At 35.3% G+C, this 24,964-nt stretch overlaps 1 protein-coding gene across 2 annotated transcripts in view; it reads right to left on the bottom strand.

Annotated features, from left to right (window-relative positions):
• The window catches only part of ACBD6 (acyl-CoA binding domain containing 6), a 223,456-nt gene that overhangs the window by 123,363 nt on the left and 75,129 nt on the right, over positions 1 to 24,964 (bottom strand). Inside the window, exons 5-7 of one of the 2 annotated variants that reach the window (XM_029229803.1) lie at positions 17,613 to 17,718; positions 15,518 to 15,547; positions 3,093 to 3,182 (exon numbers count right to left, since the gene is read on the bottom strand). In XM_029229803.1, coding sequence (XP_029085636.1) covers positions 3,093 to 3,182; positions 15,518 to 15,547; positions 17,613 to 17,718 — 226 coding nt within the window. The remainder of the gene's footprint in view (positions 1 to 3,092; positions 3,183 to 15,517; positions 15,548 to 17,612; positions 17,719 to 24,964) is intronic. The other variant, XM_029229804.1, reaches the window with a different exon arrangement.

The following is a 24,964-nucleotide window of genomic DNA, read 5'->3' as shown; positions in this document are numbered from 1 at the left end:
GTTTTTGCTAACCGAAAGAAATCTGAAGACGATTTTTGCTTTTACAAAAAAAGGTGAAAACCAGTGCTCGCCCTTTGTTTTGCAGCTGGCTACTGTAGAGGCAGCGCGTACCCTGAGCACTAAGAGCAGCACCATCTAGCCCCTTCTCCAGGAACTACACTGTGCATCTCAGCACGAAGCCACCATAACTTTTAACTGTGTGAGCGTCTGTGCATTATCTCAGTTTACTTTGTGCGTTCGTTAGCAAGATGTGTCCTAAGGTAATTGCTTCTTTGCTTTACATCATTTTGGCTTACAAAAGGTTTCGTAGGAATGATTTACTTTCAGAGAGCAAGGGAAACCTGTACTCCCCAAATCGATCTATAGATTCAATGCAACCTCCATCAAAACTCCAATGACTTTTTTGTAGAATTAGAAAAATCCATCCTAAAATTCATATGGAAACTTAAGGGACCCAGAATAGCCAAAACCATCTTGAAAAAGAAAAACAAGTTGGAAGTCTCACACTTCCTGATTTCAAAAATTACTACAAAGCTACAGTAATCAAACCAGGGTAGTAGTGGCATAAAGACAGACATATAGACCAATGGAATAGAATAGAGATCCCACACTCTTGCATATATGGTCAAGTGATTTTTGACAAGGGGTGTCAGGACCATTCAGTGAAGAAAAGACAGCCTTTCAATAAATGGCGCTGGGAAAACTGAATATCCACATGCAAAAAAATGAAGCTGGACCCTTACGTTACCTTTTACTTGGGTCAAAAAACAAAGCTAAAATTATAAAGCTCTTAAAGAAAACCTGGGAAAAAGCTTCATGGTGTGGCATTTTGCAATGATTTCTTGGATATGACACCAAAAACACAGGCAACAAAAGGAAAAATACATAAGTTGAACTTCATCAAAATTTTAAACTATTGTGCATCAAAGGACCCTATTATCAGCAGAGTGAAAGAAAACCCAAAGAATGGGAGAAAATATCTGTAAACCATGCATCTGATAAGGGGGTGATATCCAGACTATATAAAGACTTCTTACAGCTTAACAACAAAAAACCCCCAAACAACCCAATTAAAGAATGGGCAAAGGACATGAATAGACATTTCTCCAAAGAAGATATACAAATGGCCAAAACTGACTGTTCAACATTAATAATGTTCAACATCATTAATCATTATGGAAGTGAAATTAAAACCACAATGAGATACCACTTCATACCCACCAGGATGGCTAATATCAGAAATACAGAAAATAACAAGTGTTGGTAAGGATTTGGAGAAACTGGAACAATTGTGCATTGTTGATGGGAAGGTAGAATGGTGCAGCCACTGTGGAAATGGTATGGTGATTCTTCAAAACATTAAACGAAGAATTACCATATGATCCAGCAATTCCACTTCTGGGTATATACTCAAAAGAAGTGAAAGCAAAGATTCAAACAGATATTTGTTACCCATATTCATAGAAGTATTAATCACAACAGCCAAAAGATGAAAGTCACCTAAGTGTCTGCAGATGGATATCTGGATAAACAAAATATGGTATACACATACAATGCAACATTATTTAGTTTTAAAAAGGAAAGAAATTCTGACACATGCTACATCAGGGACGAACCTTGAAGACATTATGCTAAGCGAAATAAGCCAGTCACAAAAGGACAAATATTGTATGATTCTACTTGTATGAGGTATCTAGAGTAGTCAAATTCATGAAGAGAGAAAGTAGAATGGTGGCTGCCAGGGGCTGAGGGGGTGGGGTGGGGAATGGGGAGCTAGTTATGAGTACAGAGTTTCAATTGGAGAAGATGAAAAGGTTCTAGAGATGAATGGTGGTGATGGTTAAACACCGTAAAAGTAGTTAATGCCACAGAACTGTACACTTAAAATGGTTAAAGTGGTAAATTTTATGTTATATATATTTTGCCACAGTCAGAAAAAAAGAGAGAAAAAGAAAGAAAGAAAATTTCGGGGTAAATCTTAATGACCTTGGATTTGGCAAAGGTTTCTTAGGTATGATGCCAAAAGCACAACCAACAAAAGGAAATAGATACACTGGACTTCATCAAAATTAAAAACTTTACATGCACCAAAGGGCACTATTAAGAAAGCGAAAAGACAGCCCACGAAAAGGGAGAAGATATCTGCAAATCATACATCTGATAATGGTCTAATGTCCAGAATATATATAAAGAATTTTTAGATCTTAAATATAAAAGACAACTCAGTTTAAAAAGGGGTGAAACACTTAAATAGACATTTTTCCAAAGAAGACATATAAACTGTCAACAAGTACATGAAAAGATACTCAGCATCATTAGTCATTAGGGAAATGCAAATCAAATCCATACCATGATGAGATATCACTTCATGCCCATTAGAATGGCTAATGAACAGAAAAATAATGCGTATTGGCGAAGAAGTGGAAAAACTGGAACACTCATGAATTGCTGGTGGGAATGTAAAATGGTGTAGCTCCTGTGGAAAAGTTTGGAGGTTCCTCAAAAAGTTAAACATCAAATTACCATATAACTTAAATTCTCCTCCTAGGTACAGAACCAAAAGAACTGAAAACAAGTGTTTAAACAAAAACATGTACACAAATTGTTCACCGCAATTATTCACAACTGCCAAAGGGTGGAAACAACCCAACTGCTCATCAACTGATGAATTGATAAAATGTGGTCTATCCATACAACAGAATATTATTTAGCCACAAAAAGGAATGAAGTACTGTTACACGTTACAACATGGATAATCCTTGAAAATATGCCAAGTGAAAGAAGCCAGAAACAAAGGCCACATATTTTATGACTCCATTTATATGAAATATCTAGAAGAGGCAAATCCACTGAGAAAGCAGATTAGTTGTTGCTAAGGTCTGGAGTGAGGGGGAAATAGGGAGTGACCACTTAATGGGTACAAAGCGTACTGCTGGGGTGATGAAAATGCTGCAGGACAAGACAGTAGTGATGGTTGCACATTGTTAAATGCCACTCGACTGTACACTTTAAAATTGTTAATATGGTAAATTTTATCTTATGTGGATTTTACCCCAATTTTTTTAAAAAAGCTCCCTTTTTATCACTCTTACCTGACAGTTAATATCAGCTCTATGTTGTAGCAGGACTGTGACTAGTTCCTTATGTCCTCGATCACAAGCCCAATGGAGTAGAGCTCTGCCCTAAAAACACAGAAAAAGATAAATGAATTTGTTAATCCAGTGTGGGACCATATAAAAGATATAAGGTCTGAAGAAAGACAGAGTACTATGCAAAAATGTAGATTAACTATTCTAAGAATGATTGATATAAAATGTTCTATGGGAAAATCAGCAGACTGGAAATCAATAGAAAGTCCTGAGTTCTACTTCTGGAATCTGTTCTGTACTAGCCCAGTGACTTTCTTCAGCCTGAACAGCTTCCTCACCCACAGCGTGGGGGTAACACTAACAACAATAATACCAATAACATTTGTTGAATGAATGAGTTACAAAATAATGCTTTGTAAATTTTAAAGTACTCTATAAAGGTCAGAGATAGTTTTAAATTATGTCCACTTCTGGTGAAAAAAACCCTATGGATAAAAAAAAAAAGTACTTAAACCTAGGTAGAGATCATAATCTAAATGCAGTTTATCTAAATTTACTCAAGTTTATTCCTTAAAATGTAAGAAAATTTAATCACTTTGAAACTAAGCATTTCCCCTTCATATCCCAAATTTACACCCTGAAACATTCCCAAAACATTAGTAAAGTCTGCTAGTGTTTGTCTTCAAATGCTGACTGTGAAAGCCACTTGTAAAACAGAATAGATATTAACTGTCAGGAGACAAAAGTACTAAATATGAAACATTAATTTTAACTGTTGTCTACCAAGGACGAACGGTTACTCTCAATGTGTTAATTCTTTTCTCCACTGTCAGACATCTTGGTTTAGTTAATGAAAGGAGCCTACTCAGTCCAAAGAATAAACAAAACCCCCAAAGCTAAGGGCTTTTCTGAAGAAATGAGTGATGTATGGCTTAACACTACTTTTTTCAGGGTGGTAGTGATGTCATTTTTTAAAGAATGGAATGTTTTTCCAAATTAAGTTGAAATCCCTGCTTTATGTCATTTTAGAAAAGATTTAAGCAGATATAAGCTGGGACAAAGATGACTTTAAAGTAAAAAGCACTTTTCAAGAAAGCTTTTCTAAACTCACACACTTCACCTTACAGACTCTCTTCACATACCTATTAGTTCAACTAATCAAACCAGGAACTATTCGTGAAACAAACAAACAAAAAGCAAGACAACTTCTTCCTTACAAATTGTCCTTTTCTTTTTCTTTCATTTGCTCAATTTATTTTTACTTACCTGTGAATATCTGTTTTGCAATAGGCTTACACAAAATCCAAAGAGGAAGGGAAGCAAAACATTTTAAAACGTGGGCAAACCATTCACAGTTTATTGTAACAGCAAAACTACTTTGCTCAGAGCCCACTAAAAATTTTTTAAATGGAGACAATTCTAAAAGCCAAGTAAAAAATGTATTGTGGAGTAGAGAATAGAGTTGCCTATGTTAAATGTTCTCCAGCTCTAATGTGTACTGATTTAGTGTTACTAGAGCACTAATTTCAAAACCCTCTATACGAATAGATATTCTAATTAGACTCTCAGAACTAATACCAATGTATAAAATATTTTATAGTTCAATGTAATTGTTTCACAGCTTTTACATTAAAATAATCAGATAAAATGTCAAAGTCTGTATCATTCTTAGTTCTAATTTTAACTGTACATTTTATGGCTATTATGTTAAATTATTAACAAGAATTACTACATAGTTAAAATGATGCCTGATAGACTTATACAGGGAACCTACCAGAAGTACCTAATAGTTAAGTAAGAAAACATAATATTAATATATCTAGTATTTTTACTACAAGATATACAGATAATTTCTATTTCTCAACCAGATTCCTGATTTCTCCTTAGGTTTAACCCAATAGGGTTACATAGACTAATGCTAAATTATAAATCCTTAGCTGTTTCGGTGGGAAAGCAGACAAGCAACGCATTTTACTGTTAATGGGGAGTTATATTTTAAATTTCCCATATGTGGTGCCAAAAATTTACTTTAGACGAAACACCTATGACTGGACCTCAGTAGTGATTTTCACTTTGGATATATTTTCTAGAAGGGTGGCACTTGTATAGCAATGTTTTAAGGAGGATGATGTGCTCTCAGACATTTACACTATGCTTTTTAACAGGTTTTCTGACCTGCAATGTAATTAATTTTTGTAACACATTATTTTAATGGTACACTAATTAACCTTGAATTAGAATGAATTCTCTGATAATGACTTTCTGCAGAAGGGCTGAAGATAGCTACATTAAGACCACCTAATGATTAATATTTTTATGCAGCATTAAGAAGTTCAAAAACAAGAGCAGGATTAAACATACTTGTAAATAAGCATAGATAAAGTAAATCAGGCTTTGGAATTTTTGCCTTCAAATATCCTGCATTTAAATGAACAAAGATCAGCACAACCAGGTATCTGAATGTGATAACTCTTTACTTCTTCAAATTGTAGAGTTCCTGTAAACATACTCTAAGATTATTAGTTCAAGTAATAAATAACCAATAATTTGCAGAGAAGATATCTGCATATCTATCTATCTATCCTCATAACCCCTACTGATAAAATCAGTAAATAACACCTGTGGTTTCTCTCCTTTCTCTTTGTTAACCATAAACATATATGGACCAATATAATGCAATTATTAAATTTACTAAATTAGTTTAGATACAGGATTCCATAATTTCTCTTCCAGAAGGAAAACCATCAATTAGGTGCACATTAAATTTATATTTGCTTAAAGATTTTATACAAACTTATGAGATACTTTACGTATTTTTAGATAAAATTGTTTTATCTTCTATGAATGATATAATCTCTTACAAATTTTCAAGTTAAATTTATTTTTACTGTTACCACAAAAGCTGACAATTGTTTGTCTGCTTCTAGTTTTAATAACTTCTGAAAGAATATCGCAGAACTATTTGGGACATTTGTGGGGAAAGCCAATATTAAAAGGAATCTTTGTTAGGTCAGCAGAAAACCACAAGCACTGGTTGGAGAGCTCTGGATAAATTCTGGACTTCAAATACAGTAAAACATAGCGGGGAAGAAAGAGTTCCCATCTGTTAACCAAGGGTGCAAATACCGTCTTACCTCAGACAGATGAATGACTCTAAAGTGCTTGGAAAGTGCAGGGTGGCAGCTAACCTATTAAGTGGTATTACTTTCATACCTTCTGGAAAATACAGAGTGAGTCTTAATATTTTATATGCTTCTTTGATATCCTTGGTTACTTGTTCTTAAACCATGCAGAATTTTTAAAAATTAGATTTCTCCTGGATATCACAAATTAAATGAAAAGAGATGGTATTATAAAATGACTCGATGTTCTTAGGGTATTTTGAGAACAGATACAAACAAAGCATGTACACCATACATACAGTAGACAAAAACATGGCAAAGTTGGTATGTTTAAATTTGTTAAGAGTTGCCATTTTATCAAAGATGGTATGGTATAGTACTGTCTAATTACTAAGTGAAATACTGCAAATAGGTTGACTTGAATTTCTCTCTCCAAAAAATTGGGTTTCAATTTACAATTGATTGACTTCAGCTACCAATAACCTGTAGTGTCTCTGCCTCCTCTCTCCTATCCCTATCTTCTACCCTTTGCTGCTGCCATTGTAGCAGCTGGCTACAGTGAGAACTCCCCCACCTGCAACCACCAGAAACTACACAAAGCCTCCTACCTCCACCCACCTCTCATTAGTGAACCAACAACGTTCTTTCAAAAACTCAGACAGCAGTAGGACTGGGTGGCAGTTTATGATCGCAAGATGTGGCTAGCATGGAAGCTAATACACATTTAAAATAAGTGAATACCTGATCTCCTTCACTGGCTAAGATCTAAGGTAAAAGGAAATGGTATTGCTGAGCTATCAGGGAATTCAGAAGGATTTTAAATACACTACTTTAGAAACTCCCTTTATAAGCATTTACTAAGCCATAATGTTAGTAACTAAAGGGTTAAGGAGTAAGCAAGGGAGATATTACTTCATCCTGTATAAAATAATAAGTAATCCAGTGATAATAGTAAGGCAGCCAGGTGTCCATCAGAAGATAATGGATAAATACACTACGATGAATTCATATTCATACAATGGAATATTAGTCAGCAATATAAAGGAAGAATACTGATCTATATGACAATATCAATGAACTTCAAAAACACTATGCTAAATGAAAGAAGCCTTACACAAAAAAGTACATATTATGATTCCATCTATATAAAGTTCTAGAACAGGCAAAACCAATCTATGGTAGAAGAATTATCAGAACAGTGGTTACCTTTGTACGATTAGGAGAAAGAACCACCTGGGATGGGGCATGAGGGAATTTTCTGGGGTGACAGTAACGTTCTATATCTTGACAGGAGTTTTGGTTACACAGGTATGTGCATTTGTCAAAATTAATTGAATGTGCACTTCAGATTTGTGCATTTCATTGTATATATACACGTTACCTTAAAAGAAGAACCAAACTAATACTGAACTCTAGTTAATGATATGTATGCTGAAGCATTTAGAAGAAAATTTATTGTCTATAAAATACTCTGAAATGCATCAAAAACACAGATCAATTGATGGATGGAGAAACGGCTAGATATTGATAAAGCAAACATAGTAAAATAACTAGTGGTAGAATCTAGTGGTAGAGATATAGATGTTCACTGTAAAATTCTTTCAACTTTCCTGTATGTTTACAAATTTTCATAATAAAGTGTTGGAAAAAAACAAAAATTTGCACACCCACATTCACAGCCACATTATTCACAATAGCCAAAATATGAAAGCAACCCAACTGTCCACAGATGGATATTTAGATAAACAAAATGCAGTATATACATACAACTATCATTCATTTTTAAAAAGGAAGGAAACTTTGACATGTTATAACATGGATGAACCTTGAAGATATTATGCTAACTGAAATAAGCCAGTCTCAAGAGAGCTTGTGTATGATTGTATGATTCCATTTACACGAAGTACCTAGAGTAGTCAGATTCACAGACACAGAAAGTAGAATGGTGGCTGCAAGGGGCTGTGGGAAAGGGAGGAATGAGGAGTTAGTGTTTAATAGGTCCGGAATTTCAGTTGGGGAAGACGAAAAAGTTCTGGAGATAAAACGGTGGTGATGGTTAAACAATGTAAAAGTACTTAATGACACAGAACTGTACACCTGAAAATGGTTAAATCTGTGAATTTTGTTATGTATATTTTACCATGATAAAAAATTTTTAAAAAAAGTATGCTGCCAAAGCTCATAAGATTTAAATGACTTTCACTATTTTCTCATTTTGCATTAAGTACGAGTTTCTGGTGTAAAGTATTACCATAGGCTTGATTTTTAAATGGTGCTGCCTGTATTAATACAAATGAGCATAATTTGACAGTTTAGAATGCATTTCTCAATTATTAGTGTGAATAAAGTTCCTTCAAATTAATATGTTAATCAACTACATAACCAAACTAACATATACTCAAGTGTAGAAAGTTATTTAAGAGGATGCATTTTTTCCTTCCTTTCTTAAATAGAAGCATAAATTGAGCCTTAGCACACTGACTCTGCCTCTTAAACCTTTTGCTTCTTTGTTAGGTTAGTACTGTCTGTTTTGCCAGATTTTGCAGCAGTTTCTCAAACCAAAAGCATGTAAACTGTATTCTGACATGAGCCACAAATTTAAAACAAAGCAAGTGCAGAACGGAATGGAGTCAAGAGAAAGGTGATCTTCTTCAAAGTATTTGAAAGAATCAATGAACATATGGAAAATAGTATAAAATTAGACCTTCAAAAGGACAGAAAGAACTTAACTAAAGTAGCAGCTCAATAAAAGAGGAATTTTTGAGTGTATTAGACAAAAATCTATGGAAAAACCAATGAATTGTATGAATGCTTCTGGGGGGAGTGATGATAGCTGCACTGGAATAATGTCATCTAATTCATTCAAATATTATTATATTGCTACATTTGTTCTAAAACAAATTTAAATTAATGTAAAAGTTTAAAATACTATCTAAGGAACTTCCCTGGTGGCAGAGTGGTTAAGAATCCACCTGCCAATGCAGGGGACATGAGTTCAAGCTCTGGTCTGGGAAGATCCCATGTGCCACGGAGCAACTAAGCCCATGCACCACAACTACTGAGCCTGCGCTCTAGAGCCTGTGCGCCACAACTACTGAGCCCGTGCGCCACAACTACTGAGCCCGTGTGCCACAACTACTGAAGCCCACGCACCTAAAACCCATGCTCCGCAACAAGAGAAGACACCGCAATGAGAAGCTCGCCCACCACAATGAAGACCCAACACAGCCAAAAATAAATTAATTAGAAATAAATAAAATATTATTTAGATATCACTAAGAAGCACGTATTCAGTGTCTACTGTATATGGCACTAATCTGAGAAATAAATTGTGTAACAAGAATTGTGCAGACATAATATGTGCCTGATGACTGATAAGAAATATTCTGTTCATACATTAAGTACACTTTACAAATTATTTAAATCATCCAAGATATTTTCTTGGAAGAACTATAAATATGTGGCATGTGTGAAGAGTTATATTAACTGACTCAAAAAATAAAAATTGAAGCACCATTTTAAAAAATGTATAAGCTTTTAGATCTTCACATTTCTCTTCATATTATCTACACCTCAATTTCCAAACATTTCTGCAAATGATTAAAAAATTTAATAAAAGCTGTAATTTAAATAACAAATGAGTACACAGAACACCATGATGCTATAAACTTGGAACCTATAGCGTCCTGAATAGTAAGTATAACTACAAAACTGTTTTTATTACATGAAATATAGACAGCGTCCTAATCACCATATCAGTAGGAAACACCACGTAATTTTCTCAAATTAGAAATATATGCCTTACTATATCTGTAGCAATTACAACTTAAATAAAAGATACACACCAGGAACTATACTTCTGCATAATAAAATAACTTCATTATAGAATAGGAATATTTTAAAAGGTATTATATATATATATATATATGTTCATGTGCTATGATAGCTATAGATTCTAAGCATTTTAGGCAATATAATTATGTTTATTTCAATATGTGGGAGTGCAAATGTGGCTTATCGTGTTATGACTATAATTAAAATTTCTCTATGTGCTCACAAAAAATTTTAAGTGCAATAAATGTAATTTTTAATCATCTCAGGGAAAGACTGAAATGGGCTGAATCTGCTGAATGAACATTTTAAATAAAGTCGTATACCATTCCAAAGAATCTTAGGCAATGAGTAGTGAAATAACTCAAGCTCAAATATTAGACAAACACCTAGAAGACCAGGATATCCTTTCAAAATTGTAATTGTTACCCAACTTATTATAGTAGGGAAATGTCTTTTTTCTGATAAAGGGGTTAAAAGTATTTAGCTAGCAACTTAACTTTGAGATTATATATTTTTAATCCATCATCAAAGCTTGCAAACTTGTTTTATTTGCTAGAGCTTTAAGTGTCATGAAGCAGTACCCTTTATTTTATTTACGATGTTAATTTTAAGCTCCCACCTCCCTCACGTTCTTAAATTAATTCATACAAATCCCTGATTAATAATAAAAGGACTTGCCATCAGTATTTAGAGCCCAGCCTGAGTTGTCATGGCTGAAAGGGCAGAAATCTGCTTGGAGCAATGAGAGAACCCAACTGAATTCTGGGCGTCTCAGTCTATGAATGTGTAAGCACTTCATCTGTTCATGGAAACACAAGTGTTCTGGCAGACTTGGGGGAAAGGCAGCTGCATGGGTAACAAACTGGAAGACCTGGGAAACCGTACTATATCAAAGTCACTAAATGACAGAAGCAAGATATTTTACAAGTGTTACTTTTATTTTCACACAAAAATGGTGTTGTTTAGTGTAAGCTATTTGAGTTCTAGACATTTATTTTATCCCTATCACTGCTGCCCAATGATCCTTGCAGAGGTCACAGGTGGATTTGACTATTTTATAAAAGAAATTGTTGCAAATCAGAGCACAACAGTAGCAGGGTTGACTGGAAACTGATCATCCTTCTTAAATCCAGTGGTGGAAAGAACTCTCTCAGACCTGCATTTCCACTTAGCAGTTATATGTATTCGAACAAGTAATGTGTACATCTCTGAAATAGTTCCTGTCTGTGAAATAAGGATAACATCTACCTTACAGGGCTGTCGTAAAGACAACACGGTAATAAGTGAAAGTACCTTACAGAGTTGTAAATGTGGGGAAAGTACTCTGTAAACTATAACCCACACTGTATAAAATAGTATTATTTGAAAGATGGAGAATTCTAACAGGGTTAATATAGTACATACACAATCATTTCCAGTGAAAAAGTGACCGTGAAAAGTTAAGTGGGCTTTTCGTTTCCGGTTCCATATATAAGGAGCTAGGAAGTTGCCACTCCATCCTAACAAACAAACAAAAAAGCTGAAGAGACTGAAAAAATCAACAATTCTTAGATCCATAAGAAAGGGAAAGACACAGGGCAAACCACTGCCCCTGAGACTAGAGAGACAGATGAATTCGACATCCTGGAGCAGAGCCTCACAAGTGGAAACCACCTGGGGAACCAGAGCCAGGTAAGAAAACCTGACTGTAATTAATGAATTGCTGGAGGCACAGTGCAGACAACTCTGAGGGTTAAAAACTCCAAGGGCATCTACTCAACCCCTCTATCCGCACCCCCCCCAATAGTGTGAGATTTACTTCTAGGAGCTTGACGAGGTTCCCACAATAAATGTCAGAGAAACATTCCCTCATGCTTCTGGCAGGGGGAAGGGAAATTAACCATTCTGAAATATGCCAAAGCTCTATTGTTCTCAAAACCGCCTGCCTTCAGGGGAAACTGGTTAACCAGCACCTAACCTGTTGGGGTATTATCAGAGCCTAACTGACCTGGGGGTTAGGAAAATACCCAACTCCAGTCCACTCCAGCCATTCTGTCCCAACTAAAGGGGGAGGAAAAAAAAAAGAGAAACATTTGTGAGATTCCCAGTCCAGAGGCATAGGCTCACTACAAAACTGAGACCGAACCATAGGACCATAGAACACTTTCTCTCCCCAACACTTCACCACCACATTACTAAGGGCCTGTTTATAGCAGTTCCTTTTATCTGATATATCAAGTCCAGCTATCAGTAAAAATTACAAGACAAACCAAAAGGCAAAAAATCCACAATCTGAAGAAACAGAGTAAGCATCAGAATGAAACAGAGATGTTGGAATTATCAGGTTGGGAATTTAAAACAACTATGATTAATATGCTAAGGGCTCTAATGAATAAAGCAGACACCATGCAAGAACAGACAGACAATGTAAGCAGAGAAATGGAAATCCTAGTAACCAAAAAGAAATGATAGAGATAAAGAAACCACTGTAACAGAAAGTTTAAAAATGCCTGTGATGGGCTTATTAGTATACCAGACATGGCTGAAGAAAGAATCTCTGAGATAGAAGATATATCAATAGAATCCTCGAAAACTGAAAAGTGAAGAGAACAAAGACTGGGGAAAAAAAAAAAAGAAAACCCAGAACAGAATATCCAAGGGCTACGGGACAAATACAAAAGATACAATGTATGCATAATGGGGATACCAGAAGGAGAAGAAACAGAGAAAGGAACAGATGAATACCTGAAACAATGACTGAATTTCCTCAAATTAATGCTAGACACCAAGCCACATATCCAGGAAGCTCAGAGAACACCAAGCAAAATAAATGCTTCAAAAACTACACTAGGCATATCATTTTCAAATTACAGAAAATCAAAGATAGAGAAAAACCCTGAAAGAAGCCAGAGGAAAAAAAACGTATTGCTTATAGAGAAACAAAGATAAGAATTACATCAGACTTCTCCTCAGAAACCATGCAAGTGAGAAGAGAGTGGAGTGACATATTTAAACTGTTGAGGAAAAACCCCTGCTAACCTAGAACTCTGTATCCTGAGAAATTATCCTTCAAAAGTGAAGGAGAAGTAAAGACTTCCTCAAACAAATATTGAGGAAATCTGTTGCCAATACACCTCCCTTGCAAGAAATGTTAAAAGAAATTCTTTAGAGAGAAGGAAAATAATGCAGGTCAGAAGCTGATCTACATAACGAAAGAAGGAGCATCAAAGCAGGGATAGTGAAGGTACAATAAAAACTTTTATTTTTCTTACTTTTAATTGATCTAAGATAAGTTTGTTCAAAATAATAGCAACAATGTATTTGATTATACATGCTTATGTATCATATATATCTTATGTGTGTACTAATATACAAACATGCATATATAGTATGCATATATACATGCTTATGTATGCTTTTATGTAAGTGAAATGAGTGACAGCAATGATACAAGGGACAGGAGGGAGGAATTAGGAATATTTTGTTTTTATAAGGCACTCATGCTACCCATGATAGTATCATGTTATTTGAAAATGGACTTAGATTAGTTATAAATGTATATTGCAAACTCTAGGACAACCACTATAAAAGGTCAAAAAAAGCATAACTGATATGCTAAGAAAGGAAAGAAAATGGAATCATATTAAATGCTCAATTAAAACCACAAAAGGCAGGAAAAGAGTGGAAGACAAAAACAGGAACAAAGAATAAGGGCAACATATAGAAAACAGTAACAAATATGGTAAATATTAATCCAACTATATCAGTAATCACTTTGAATGTCAATGGCCTAACTGTACCAATTAAAAGACAGATTGTCAGAGTGGATCAAAAACACAACCCAACAATATGCTGTCTATAAGAAACCTACTTGAAATATATAGGCACATATAGATTAAAAGTAAATGGACAGACAAAAAAATACCATGCTAACACACAACAGAAAAACAGGATTAGCTATATTAATTTCAGTCAGAGCAAACTTCAAAGTAAGTAAAGTTATGAGGGATAAAGAAGGGTATTACATAATGATAAAGAGGTCAATTCTCCAAGAAGATGTAACTATTCTTAACGTGTATGTACCTAACAAAAGAGCATCATTCATGGATGGGAGGAATACAAGATGGCACAGCCATTTTGGAAGACAATTTGGTGGTTTCTTAATAAACTAAACATACTCTTACCGTATCATCTACAAATTGTACTCTTTGTTATTTACCCAAAGGAACTGAAAACTTACATCTACACAAAACGTGCCCATGGATGTTTATAGCAGCTTTATTCATAATTGCCAAAACTCAGAGGCAACCAAGAAAAGTCCTCAGGAGGTGAATGGATAAATAAACTGTGGTACGTCTAGACAATGGAATATTATTCGGTGCTGAAAGGAAACGAGCTCTCAAGCCATCAGATATGGAGGAAACTCAAATGCATATTACTAAGTGAAAGAAGCCAATCTGAAAAGACTACATACTATGCAATTCCAACTATATGGCCCTATATGGCCTTCTGGAAAAGGCAAAACTATGGAGACAGCCAAAAGATCAGTGGTTGCCAGGGGGGTGGGGGATATTAATATTCAGAGCACATAGGATTTTTAGGGCAGTGAAGAGTCTGTATGATACTGTAATGATGAATATTTCATTATACATTTGTCCAAATACATAGAATATACAACACCAAGAGGAACCCTAAAGTAAATTATGGACTTTGGATGATAATGATATATCAATGTAGGTTCATCCTTGGTTTTAAAAAAAAAAAGTACCATGTTAATAATGTTGGGTCATATGGGAAATCTCTGTACCTTCCTCTTCATTATATCATCATCCTTCATTCATATTATTCACTAAGGATAATCAAGACAGCTAACATTTGAGTGCTTGGCATGTGTGTTTCAGGTACTGCTTGAGTGCCTTATATATAATACTCAAAACAATTCTGACACAGGTACTATTATTATTCCCATTGTACACATTAGGAAACTGAGACAGAACAAACTTGACAAAGGTCATATAGCTAGGAAGTGACAGTGCTAGCACTCAGACCCAGGTAGTCCAGCTCATCACCATTATACTATGCTGCTTCTGCTTATTCATTCACTCATAATTCATCAAATCTTTATTGAGCATATGGAATACACCAAGAGCTCTGATAGAAACATTTTCAACAAGGAATATCTCAAAACATTTACCCAGGAAGCTACTAAAGGAAATGCTCCTTCAAAACCAGGAAATAAATAAAAGAGGACGCTAGTGGAGGAGACACTCCATCAAAACACAGAAGTAAACGATAAAAGATGAAGACCTGGGATCCACAAAATAGAAAAATCCAGGAAAAAGGGGAAGAGAATTCCAAAGACAGTGGTAAAGCATAATCCCAGAATGACATCTATGCGAGAGGCCTAGAGAACAACCAGTCCAGTTTAGAGATGAAGAAGGAAGGAGGGTTCCAGAGGAATATTGCTAAAAAAAAAACCATGGGATTGATTACCTGATGCGCTTGACTGTACAGAGAAGACCTCTACTGGGCAATTTGAGGAAAGAATTGCAATAGGAACACAGAAGAACAAGAAAAAAAAAAAAAGGCCATTATTAAGCTTAAGAAAAACAAAATGTTGTACCATGCTATGTAGATTGCATTATTCATAATTATATAATTTATTCATTCCCTTTCCACCCTTGCCTTGCTTCCCTGCAATCAAAGCAGACTTCCTACTATAGTGACCTGGGGCTTGGCCTTGTGACTTGTTTTAGACAAAGGAATGTGAGTAGATGTGACACATGCTACATCCAAGGAAAGCTTTAAATGTATTTGTGGGGTCTGGTTCTGTCTGCCTTTACTGTCTGCCCCATATAGGGTCTATCTATCCATTGGGATTAGATCTCAGAATGAGAAGACATATGAAATCAAGATGAACTGAGCACAAACAAGGCTAGTAGAAGCCAGCAGAGTCTCAACTGGTTCCAAGGCTTTTGAAATATGAGCAAGAAATAAATGTTGTTAGCCACTGAAATTTGGGGTTTTGTTTGTTTTGTTTTTACTACAGCAAAAGCTGACTAATACACATAGTACAGCCCATAGCTCAGCAACAAACAATATTTACATAGTCATAATAATATAGTTACATTATAATCATAATTGACTATATTACATTAATTATAGTATAATTTGTAATAATAATAAAAACACTGATATAATAGAGATGCAATCAGAAAACTGACACTAAAAATTGTGATATAACTATGTTAAGAGGGTGGGGAGAGAGAGGGGGAAGATGAGTAAAAGAGCTAAATCCTAATATAACATAGAAGAAAATCAATAATGTTTAGACTTGCAAAATCAAGAGATACAAGTATATTATTTAGAATTACGTAGGTAAATTGCAAAAGAAACAACTAAAAGTACTGAAAGTTTTTGCCTCAAGGGAGCTAAAATCAAATGTGAGAAGGATGCAGATAAGGGAGTACATTTTTTGTTTTAAGACTTATAGTACTATTTGATTTCCTTTGAACTATCTACATGTATTAACTTCATAAAAATCTTAACTCATGAGCACAAACATTAAAAACGACAATAAAATCAAGAGAAGCAATCGTGCCTGACTGACTAAAATAAAACGTATTCTGATCCTGAAAGGCAAAAAAAAACCTAAGTGGGAATCAGAAGAGCCGGTGTTACTGTTTCACAATCTGGCTTCCACTTTTCTCTAGCGACATCTTTCTTGACTCCTTTCATTATTTATAGGAGAACAAACTTTACTGTAGAATTACAGTCTTACATTTTCAGTTCCAGATGTCACTGAAAATATACTATAGGAAAGATGCTGCCTAAAAGTGAGATAATATTAAGGGCTAACCTGTACAGAGAGCCCTCAATTAATACAGAAGTTGATCATCTACTCTACGCATCATCTACGATCACTGCATGTCCTCTTCCTAACAATTGCCACCTTCTGGTCATTTTGATCATCTTCCCTGCATTATCAAAGAACGAGAAAAATGATTAAAAGTGATTAGTAAATTTTGCTCCTTTTTAAACAACTATAATTCAGGGACAGTTTAAGCTCAATATGTGAACAGTTTTATTCACAAAATAAATAAATTAATAAGTAATATATTTTACAAAATAATTTAGTATAGGATCCCTTTAAATAGCGGGCCTGCATTTAAATGATTGGATTTACCAAAATTTTGACAGTTTTCTAGAAATACAGTTACTGGGCAAAGGACAATATACTTGTTTCAGGTGTAATGACCGAAGATACTAAAGCTATTTATAAATATTTTAATATTACCTATAGATTTCACATAAATATGTTAATAGCCTCTCCCTTTAACATGAACAAATATAAGTTATTTTCCTGCTGCAAGTTGCAGCTAGTAACTTCTATAATGGACAGAAATATGATGGATACAGATACAGAAAGTATCTTAACTGGGTGACACCATCTCATTTAGATATTCTGATATACTCTTAACCATAATGTGGTTTGAGTTGTAGTTCAGAGGCCTGCTGTGTAGAAAAAAAGCACTGGGGCAGAACAACAAAGCATAAGAAAATAATTAACAGGACATGTTTTTCATACCTCTTCATCTTTCATATTCACATCCACGTTTTTTGATTTGAAGACTTTGGTTATATGGTCAACGTTGTTTTCTCTGCAGTAATCAAATATGTTTTTGTCTTCTTCCCTAATTAGAGTAAAAAAAAATAGTGTTTGTCTTACTAGGTAATACATAAAAGTTACATATTTTTAATACAACCTATTTGCTGCAAACATTAATGAAATCTGTTTTTATAAAGAATTTTACATGAACAATACTGGATTTTCAGTAAGACGTAATACATCCAATCTCTGAAAAGACTAAAGTTCCTAGCAACTATAATTATACAGAAGAGCTTCATCTGCTTTAACAAGTTACACTAGTACACTAATATAACATCTTGAGTAGATTTTCTCAGTGCTCTTTTTCTCCCCAGTTACTTTTACACACTGACAGGCACATATATCCTCTGACTCAGAATATTCAATTGTAGCACTGCAGTGAGAAGGTCATTTACTGTTGCCTGTATAGAGGTAGCAAAAGATCAGGACATAGCTTACTACTTCTCTTACAGAGTAACAGAATGATAAGTTGGTTGCTATCCAAGTTTTTAAGAAATTACACACACAACACGAACATATATACACACACACCAAAGTAATTTTCTTAAGGGAAAGATAATTAGAGCATCACAAAATTCAGAAGTCCTTCATGAGATAATAAAGACTGGGAAGCACAGTATGTACTCAGCACTATTCTAAGCATATCAATGTACTAATTCACTTAATCTTATCCAACAGCTGCTTCACTTCACAGATAAAGAAACAGGTAAGGAGAGGTTATATGACCTGTCAAATGGCATCACATTTATCAAGGGTAGAATAAGAGCTAGAACTTACTCAGATCAACTGATTTTGCATATAGTCCATTTTTCTATTATATCAAGCTACATCTCAATTAGTAAGCTGTAGTCTCTTCCAGAATCTAAAGCAGAAGTTCTTAACATGAGGTCTATGAGTTCTCTAAAATAGTATACAGAATTATCTGTGCAGATGCATAACGCATTTTTCTGACTGTGTTGGCAGTGGGTAGGTGGGGAAGGGGGAGGTAGCTTCAGTGAGGTTCTCAAAAGGATCTATGATTCCCAAAAGATCAGTAATTTGGAATATTAATAATGAAACTATTCTACATTTTCTAAACAATACAATTTGAGTTTCAAACATTATAACTAGTATGTTCTACAACCTGTAAGGCCACAGCTTCCATTCATCAGAAAAAAAGCATCTGACCATAGGAGTCCTTCTATCTTAAAAGCCAATACCTTATACCCTATAAAAAGTTATTTCTAGGGGGCTTCTCTGGTGGCGCAGTGGTTGAGAGTCCGCCTGCCGATGCAGGGGACACGAGTTCGTGCCCCGGTCCGGGAAGATCCCACATGCCGTGGAGCGGCTGGGCCGGTGAGCCATGGCCGCTGACCCTGCACGTCCGGAGCCTGTGCTCCTCAATGGGAGAGGCCACAATAGTGAGAGGCCCGCGTACCGCAAAAAAAAAAAAAGTTATTTCTAGTCAGAGGTAATTAACTTAAAACACACTACTTTGGCATTAACAGTCTAAGCCTTCCTTACACATGTCATGTATTTAATTGAGCACCTACTACATGCAAGGCACTGGACAAGATTCTGGTGATAAGAGATGATAAGGATAAGCAAGAAACTTTGCATTCAATACATGTACAGTATGGTTGAGATGATAAAAATCTATATACCATTAACATAAGGTAAAATTGGATCTTTAAAAAGGCCTATCAGAAAACAGAGGAGAAACAGCCTGCTTCAAGCTGGAGAAAATGAGCTACGTTTCCAGGAAAAAAATCATGTTTTTAAAAAAAAATAGGGTCTCTTGAAAATGTTCGTTTGCAAAAGAGAAAATGCTTTTCCAGATCACTTATTGTGGAAGAAAATAGTGACGTCTGAGGCCAAAACCCCTGAAAGGAGAAGTCTCATTTTTTAAATTAAGGCTGCATATAATAGTATTTTAGCTATATTTAACTATCACAAAAAATACTTTCTATGAAAAAGTGCATTCAGCATTCTGACTTGGGAAAGAGAGGGACCTATTTTCCTTCAATACAATAACAGAGATCCCTCTAATTCAAGAGGCAGAAACTTCAACTGTGAGAGAAAGTATTGCATCATTTTAAGTCATAATAAAAAATACACTACTCACCAATTGTTTTGGATTTGAAAATAATGGGGAGTTGCTGGTGGGACACAGAAAGGAAAGTATGGAGGATCCTTGGGATGTAGGTTACCCACACCCAGTAAAATGCAAGAATAATTCAGAGATGGGAGGACCTTCTGTGTGGTCCTTTTTCCTTAATTTCAAATGTGCATGTACACTTATGCCATAAGCAATATTATTTAAAATGTTTATACTGCTTAATATATTCTCAATGTTTCTTATATGTATCATTTATATCAATTATTTTGTTTTGGTATGTGAATTTTTTTGAAGTCGGGGCACTTCTTCATCTGTATACCTGCTTATCAAATGCAGTTTATCATTGCTAAGTATGTTAGGCACACAGAGGTATTTATAAAATACTTCAGGGTAGAGTACACAATGTAAATTAAATATAAAATGGGAAAGTCAATAAAAGTCACCACACCTGGAGGGGTGAGACAGGCAGGGTGGGAGGGAGGGAGACACAAGCGGGAAGAGATATGGGAACATATGTATAACTGATTCACTTTGTTATAATGCAGAAACTAACACACCATTGTAAAGCAATTATACTCCAATAAAGATGTTAAAAAAAAAGTCACCACAAATGTGCTACAAAGCTGTGTGACTAATATTAAAAAATATTAAGTGATACTCTTGGGCTTAGTTGTTAAATATAGTTATCTATCCCCACTTCAAGTTTTGACTATCTTACTTGCCAGCAACCAAGCTGTCTTTATACAATATCACCACCTAGTGGCCAAAATGGAGAAACATCTGGAGTAACGTCTTTCTCTTATCTCCTTTCTTGCCCCCAACAAGATTATGTACAATATACAAATCAAATTCTGTCTTTTTCCCTCTGTATTTTCCAGTTAATACAGTCTTCCACAGGCAATTTTTCTCTGTATATCTATACTTAAACGAAACAACAGGTGCAAACAAATTCAACCATTACCAAATACAGTAGAGACTTAATAAATGTTAGTGCCCTTCTACATCTTCTCACTTTATCTTCCCTTCTCTTTAGATTCTTAGCCGGTTATCTTTTTCCTTCTCTCTGATAAATGTGAGTGACAAAATTATCATATCCACTCTCTACAGATGAGTATGAATTATTTTCATGATGCTACCTACCCTCAAGAATGTCCCATATTATCACAGCACAGGACTCTCTTTAGATTACTCCAAATTTCCTAAAATTGACAGAAAATACATTTATCTGAATGAAAAAAACCACTGCCTTTCTTTGAAATTCTTTTGAAATATAAGGGCACACACTTGTGGAAGAGAGGGATGGTGTTTAAGTATAGCTGTCTTTCATCAGAATCACGGGAAGAAGAGATTCTTGCCCACTCCTAAAAATGCTATCTGCATCACTTTCTACAAAGACTGCATTTTCCTGTCAAAAGACTATTTCAGAGAGTTAGCCCTCTAAAGATGGCAAGCCATCTAAAGTCCATTTAACTACTTTTCATCTACCTCACAGAATTAAAAAACACATTTATGGGGCTAGCTCAGAAATCTAACTATTTAATAGACACATTCAGTAAATACTTCAATTCAATTCATGTATTTATCAAGCAACTGGCAATCAGATATAAAAACAGTATTCCAGTAAATAGACAAAGAAAAAGTATTTATTGAATGAATGAAAACACAAAGAAGGGTAAGCCAATACTTATACAAATATAAACAACTGCCACAAATTCCTCAAATCAAGGAATGTACACCTGTGGGCTCCTGGGGTACAGAAAGACCCAAAAGAATATGCAGGAAAGGAAAATTTTAAGAGAATCAATTTCAGCTAAACTTCTAAATAAACACATTCTTTCCTAAACTGATCTACTTGAAAGCGTTCCTGTGGTAAATATTTCATCACCATTCCCCTTTTCAACATTCCCCCTGCTCAACCATTCTCCTAGTTCATAAAATAAAGGCACACACCTCTCTCCATACTATGGTATACTTCTAGGAAACATAACCAAAAGACTTTACTAAGATTTAGCAAATGACTATTAATTAAATCTGTTACTCTTTTGCTTAAAAGTACTCTGTTTAATATACAGACCAGCCCCCCACAGTCAAAAATAACTGTTAATAGTTAATCCACCAATTAACTTTACAGTCAGCCCACGGTATCTGGGGGTTCTCCATCTGAGGATTCAATCAGCCATGGATTGTGTAGTACTGTAGCACATATTTCGTGAAAAAATGTAAGTGAACATGCGCAGGTCAAACTCATGTCATACAAGAGTCCACCGTGCTAGGAAAGGTTTGGGGAAAAAAAATTAATCCCAGGTTGTACTTCCCCAAGATATAAATTGTCCATGGTACCAAATAAAGGGACAATTTCCGTGAAAAACTGGTTTTGGGAAGCCCTCCTACAACTAAGGTTAGAGGATGGAAGAGGTGAAATAAAACAAAAAAGACTTGACGCTAGGACTTCCCTGGTGGCGCAGTGGTTAAGAACCCACCTACCAATGCAGGGGACATGGGTTCAATCCCTGGTCCGGGAAGATCCCACATGCCATGGAGCAACTAAGCCTGTTCGCCACAAATACTGAGCCTGCACTATAGAGCCCATGAGCCACAACTACTGAAGCCCACGTGCCTAGAGCCCGTGTGCCACAACAAGAGAAGCCACTGCAATGAGAAGCCCGTGCACCACAATGAAGAGTAGCCCCCGCTCACCACAACTAGAGAAAGCACTGTGCAGCAATGAAGACCCAACGCAGCCAAAAATAAATTTAAAAAAAAAAGACGATGCTGAACTCTGTCTCATTCTAATAAAATAATATTCATCTGTTAAATAAACTATTTTTAACATTAAGCCACATTTCCAATAAAATTTTAAGACACGTTTCCAATAAAATTCTACTTATGCTTAATAATTATTTAACAAAATGTATAATGAATGTTGATCAGCTGTATAGAAATAATAGTTATAATTCAAATGAGAAAAATTTAATGCTTGAAGCCTCTGCATCACAGAAAATTAAAATTTTAACAATTCCCACTTAATACATATTTCTGTTGCAAAGAATTGATAGTGTACTAAGACTACACAAAAATATATTGCTTTAAAATAAAATTGTGTGGGAGAAGTACAATTAAAGGAGAAAAAGGAGTGATGTAAAATTTCTAACTATTAAAGACCTTATTCTATATTTTAAAATCAAGATCAGAATTTTATTTATTTTAATTAAACTTTCTATTTCAAGACAATTGAAGCTTCATGTGCAGTTGTAAGAAATAATACAGAGAGCTGGTAGTATTTTCCCAGGTTCCCTCAATGGTAACATGTTGATGTATTTTTAAAAATGGATTTCATTATAGTATTTAGATTCTATTGGATACATCTAAAACAGTAATCTGTTTATTTTAAAATTCCATTATTTACAAAATGCCAGAAATTATGCCCTTTGCAATTATTTAAATTTTTAAATAAAAATTTTAGATGCTATCATAAAAATATAAGAGGGAATAAATAGTCTTCCAAAATTTTCTTAGGAACTACATCAGCAAAGGTTTTTTAAACATCACTGCTCTAACCCAATATTCTATAAAGTAGAGGCCCAAACCAAGGAGTGGGCCGTTCAACCAAGGATGATCAAAGGTGTTACAGAAGAGTTGACATTACAACCTAGCCTTGAAGGATAAACTGACAACCCAGCTAAGTTACTGAAGGATCCAGAAGAACAGAAGAAAAGGAAAAGCACAACAAAATGAGGTGTTCAGGGGAACTGCAAGCAACTGGTTACGGCAGGGTGTTGGGAGATAAAGTTAAAGGGATAAGGTGGACAACAGATCACAAAGAACCTTCTTGGTATACTGCATATAACGTAAGTAACAAATGTTAGTAACAAATTATTTGGGGAACAGAATATTTATCCACCTTCCAAAACTTGGAGTAAAGGGTAGTAGAATTGTCCTCTTATTTAGCTAAACAAACTAAATAAAAGCTACTAATGAGAGGAGAAAAGAATGTCTCCTAGATAACTTGAACAGCTACTTGATTCAGACACTAACCTTAACACATCTAAAAAAGCAAAACAGTGAGACAACTACCATGAGTAGGAGGTAGCAATGGTTAGCAATGAACCATAGGAGGAAGCAAAAATCTGTGAAGCCAATTTTGAACACTGCCCAAAAGAAACAATTAATCGAAGGCAAAAAGGCATTCTGAGGTATTTCTCTGCTGGGAGACAGTCTGTTCTAGAGGCATCATTAGGACTTTGGCTAAAGCAAATCTAAAAATAATTCCCCCGGGCTTCCCTGGTGGCACAGTGGTTGAGAGTCCGCCTGCCGATGCAGGGGACACGGGTTTGTGCCCTGGTCCGGGAAGATCCCACATGCCGCGGAGCGGCTGGGCCTGTGAGCCATGGCCGCTGAGCCTGCGCGTCCAGAGCCTGTGCTCTGCAACGGGAGGGGCCACAGCAGTGAGAGGCCCACGTACTGCAAAAATAAAAATAATAAAAATAATTCCCCTTCTCTCACTCTATTTAACATTCACAAATGGTCACCTGTCTTTTTGGGTTCCTCAATACTCAGACTGAGGGTACACAGGGTATCAAAGCATTTGGATCGCTATAAAGATATATATTGGTAAATAAATAAGCCATTTAGTTTACACATCAGTTTCAGATCAATTTTATTACTGCTACATTGTTTCTGAGGGTCTGGTCATCTATGTGCCTTTTATTTAGATCTTTGAGATTGAAGAATGGACCCTGACCTATGGTAAATTCACCAAAAAGCCACTCTGTGAAGCTCCTTAGGAGCCAATCTTTCAAGGATGAAAGCCTGCACATGTCTTACAAAATTCAGCAGTACTGCTGGTGAATACTACTTCTTTGTAGGAATTTAAGTTCCTAATTTATTTGTTGGATGTGGGACCAGAAGTTGTCAATCAGAAAGGTAAAGGGTTATTACTCTTCTGTTCAAATACAATGTTAGGAAACAATGATATCATCTCACTGATCTCATTTGACTATGATTTCCAACATCCTACTATGTACGCCAGATACAAAGCACAAAGCCTATTGTTGATTCTTTTTTATACAACCCTGATATACAGTTGGCCTTTGAACAATGTAGGTTTGAACTGTGCAGGTCCACTTATATGTGGATATTTTTCAATAGTAAATACTATAGTCCTACACATTCT

This window comes from Monodon monoceros, unplaced genomic scaffold (genome assembly GCF_005190385.1).
Source record: "Monodon monoceros isolate NGI ecotype Baffin Bay Population unplaced genomic scaffold, NGI_Narwhal_1 Super_Scaffold_18, whole genome shotgun sequence".
Taxonomy (NCBI): Eukaryota; Metazoa; Chordata; class Mammalia; order Artiodactyla; family Monodontidae; genus Monodon; species Monodon monoceros.
This window is presented reverse-complemented; position numbering and strand designations above follow the sequence as displayed.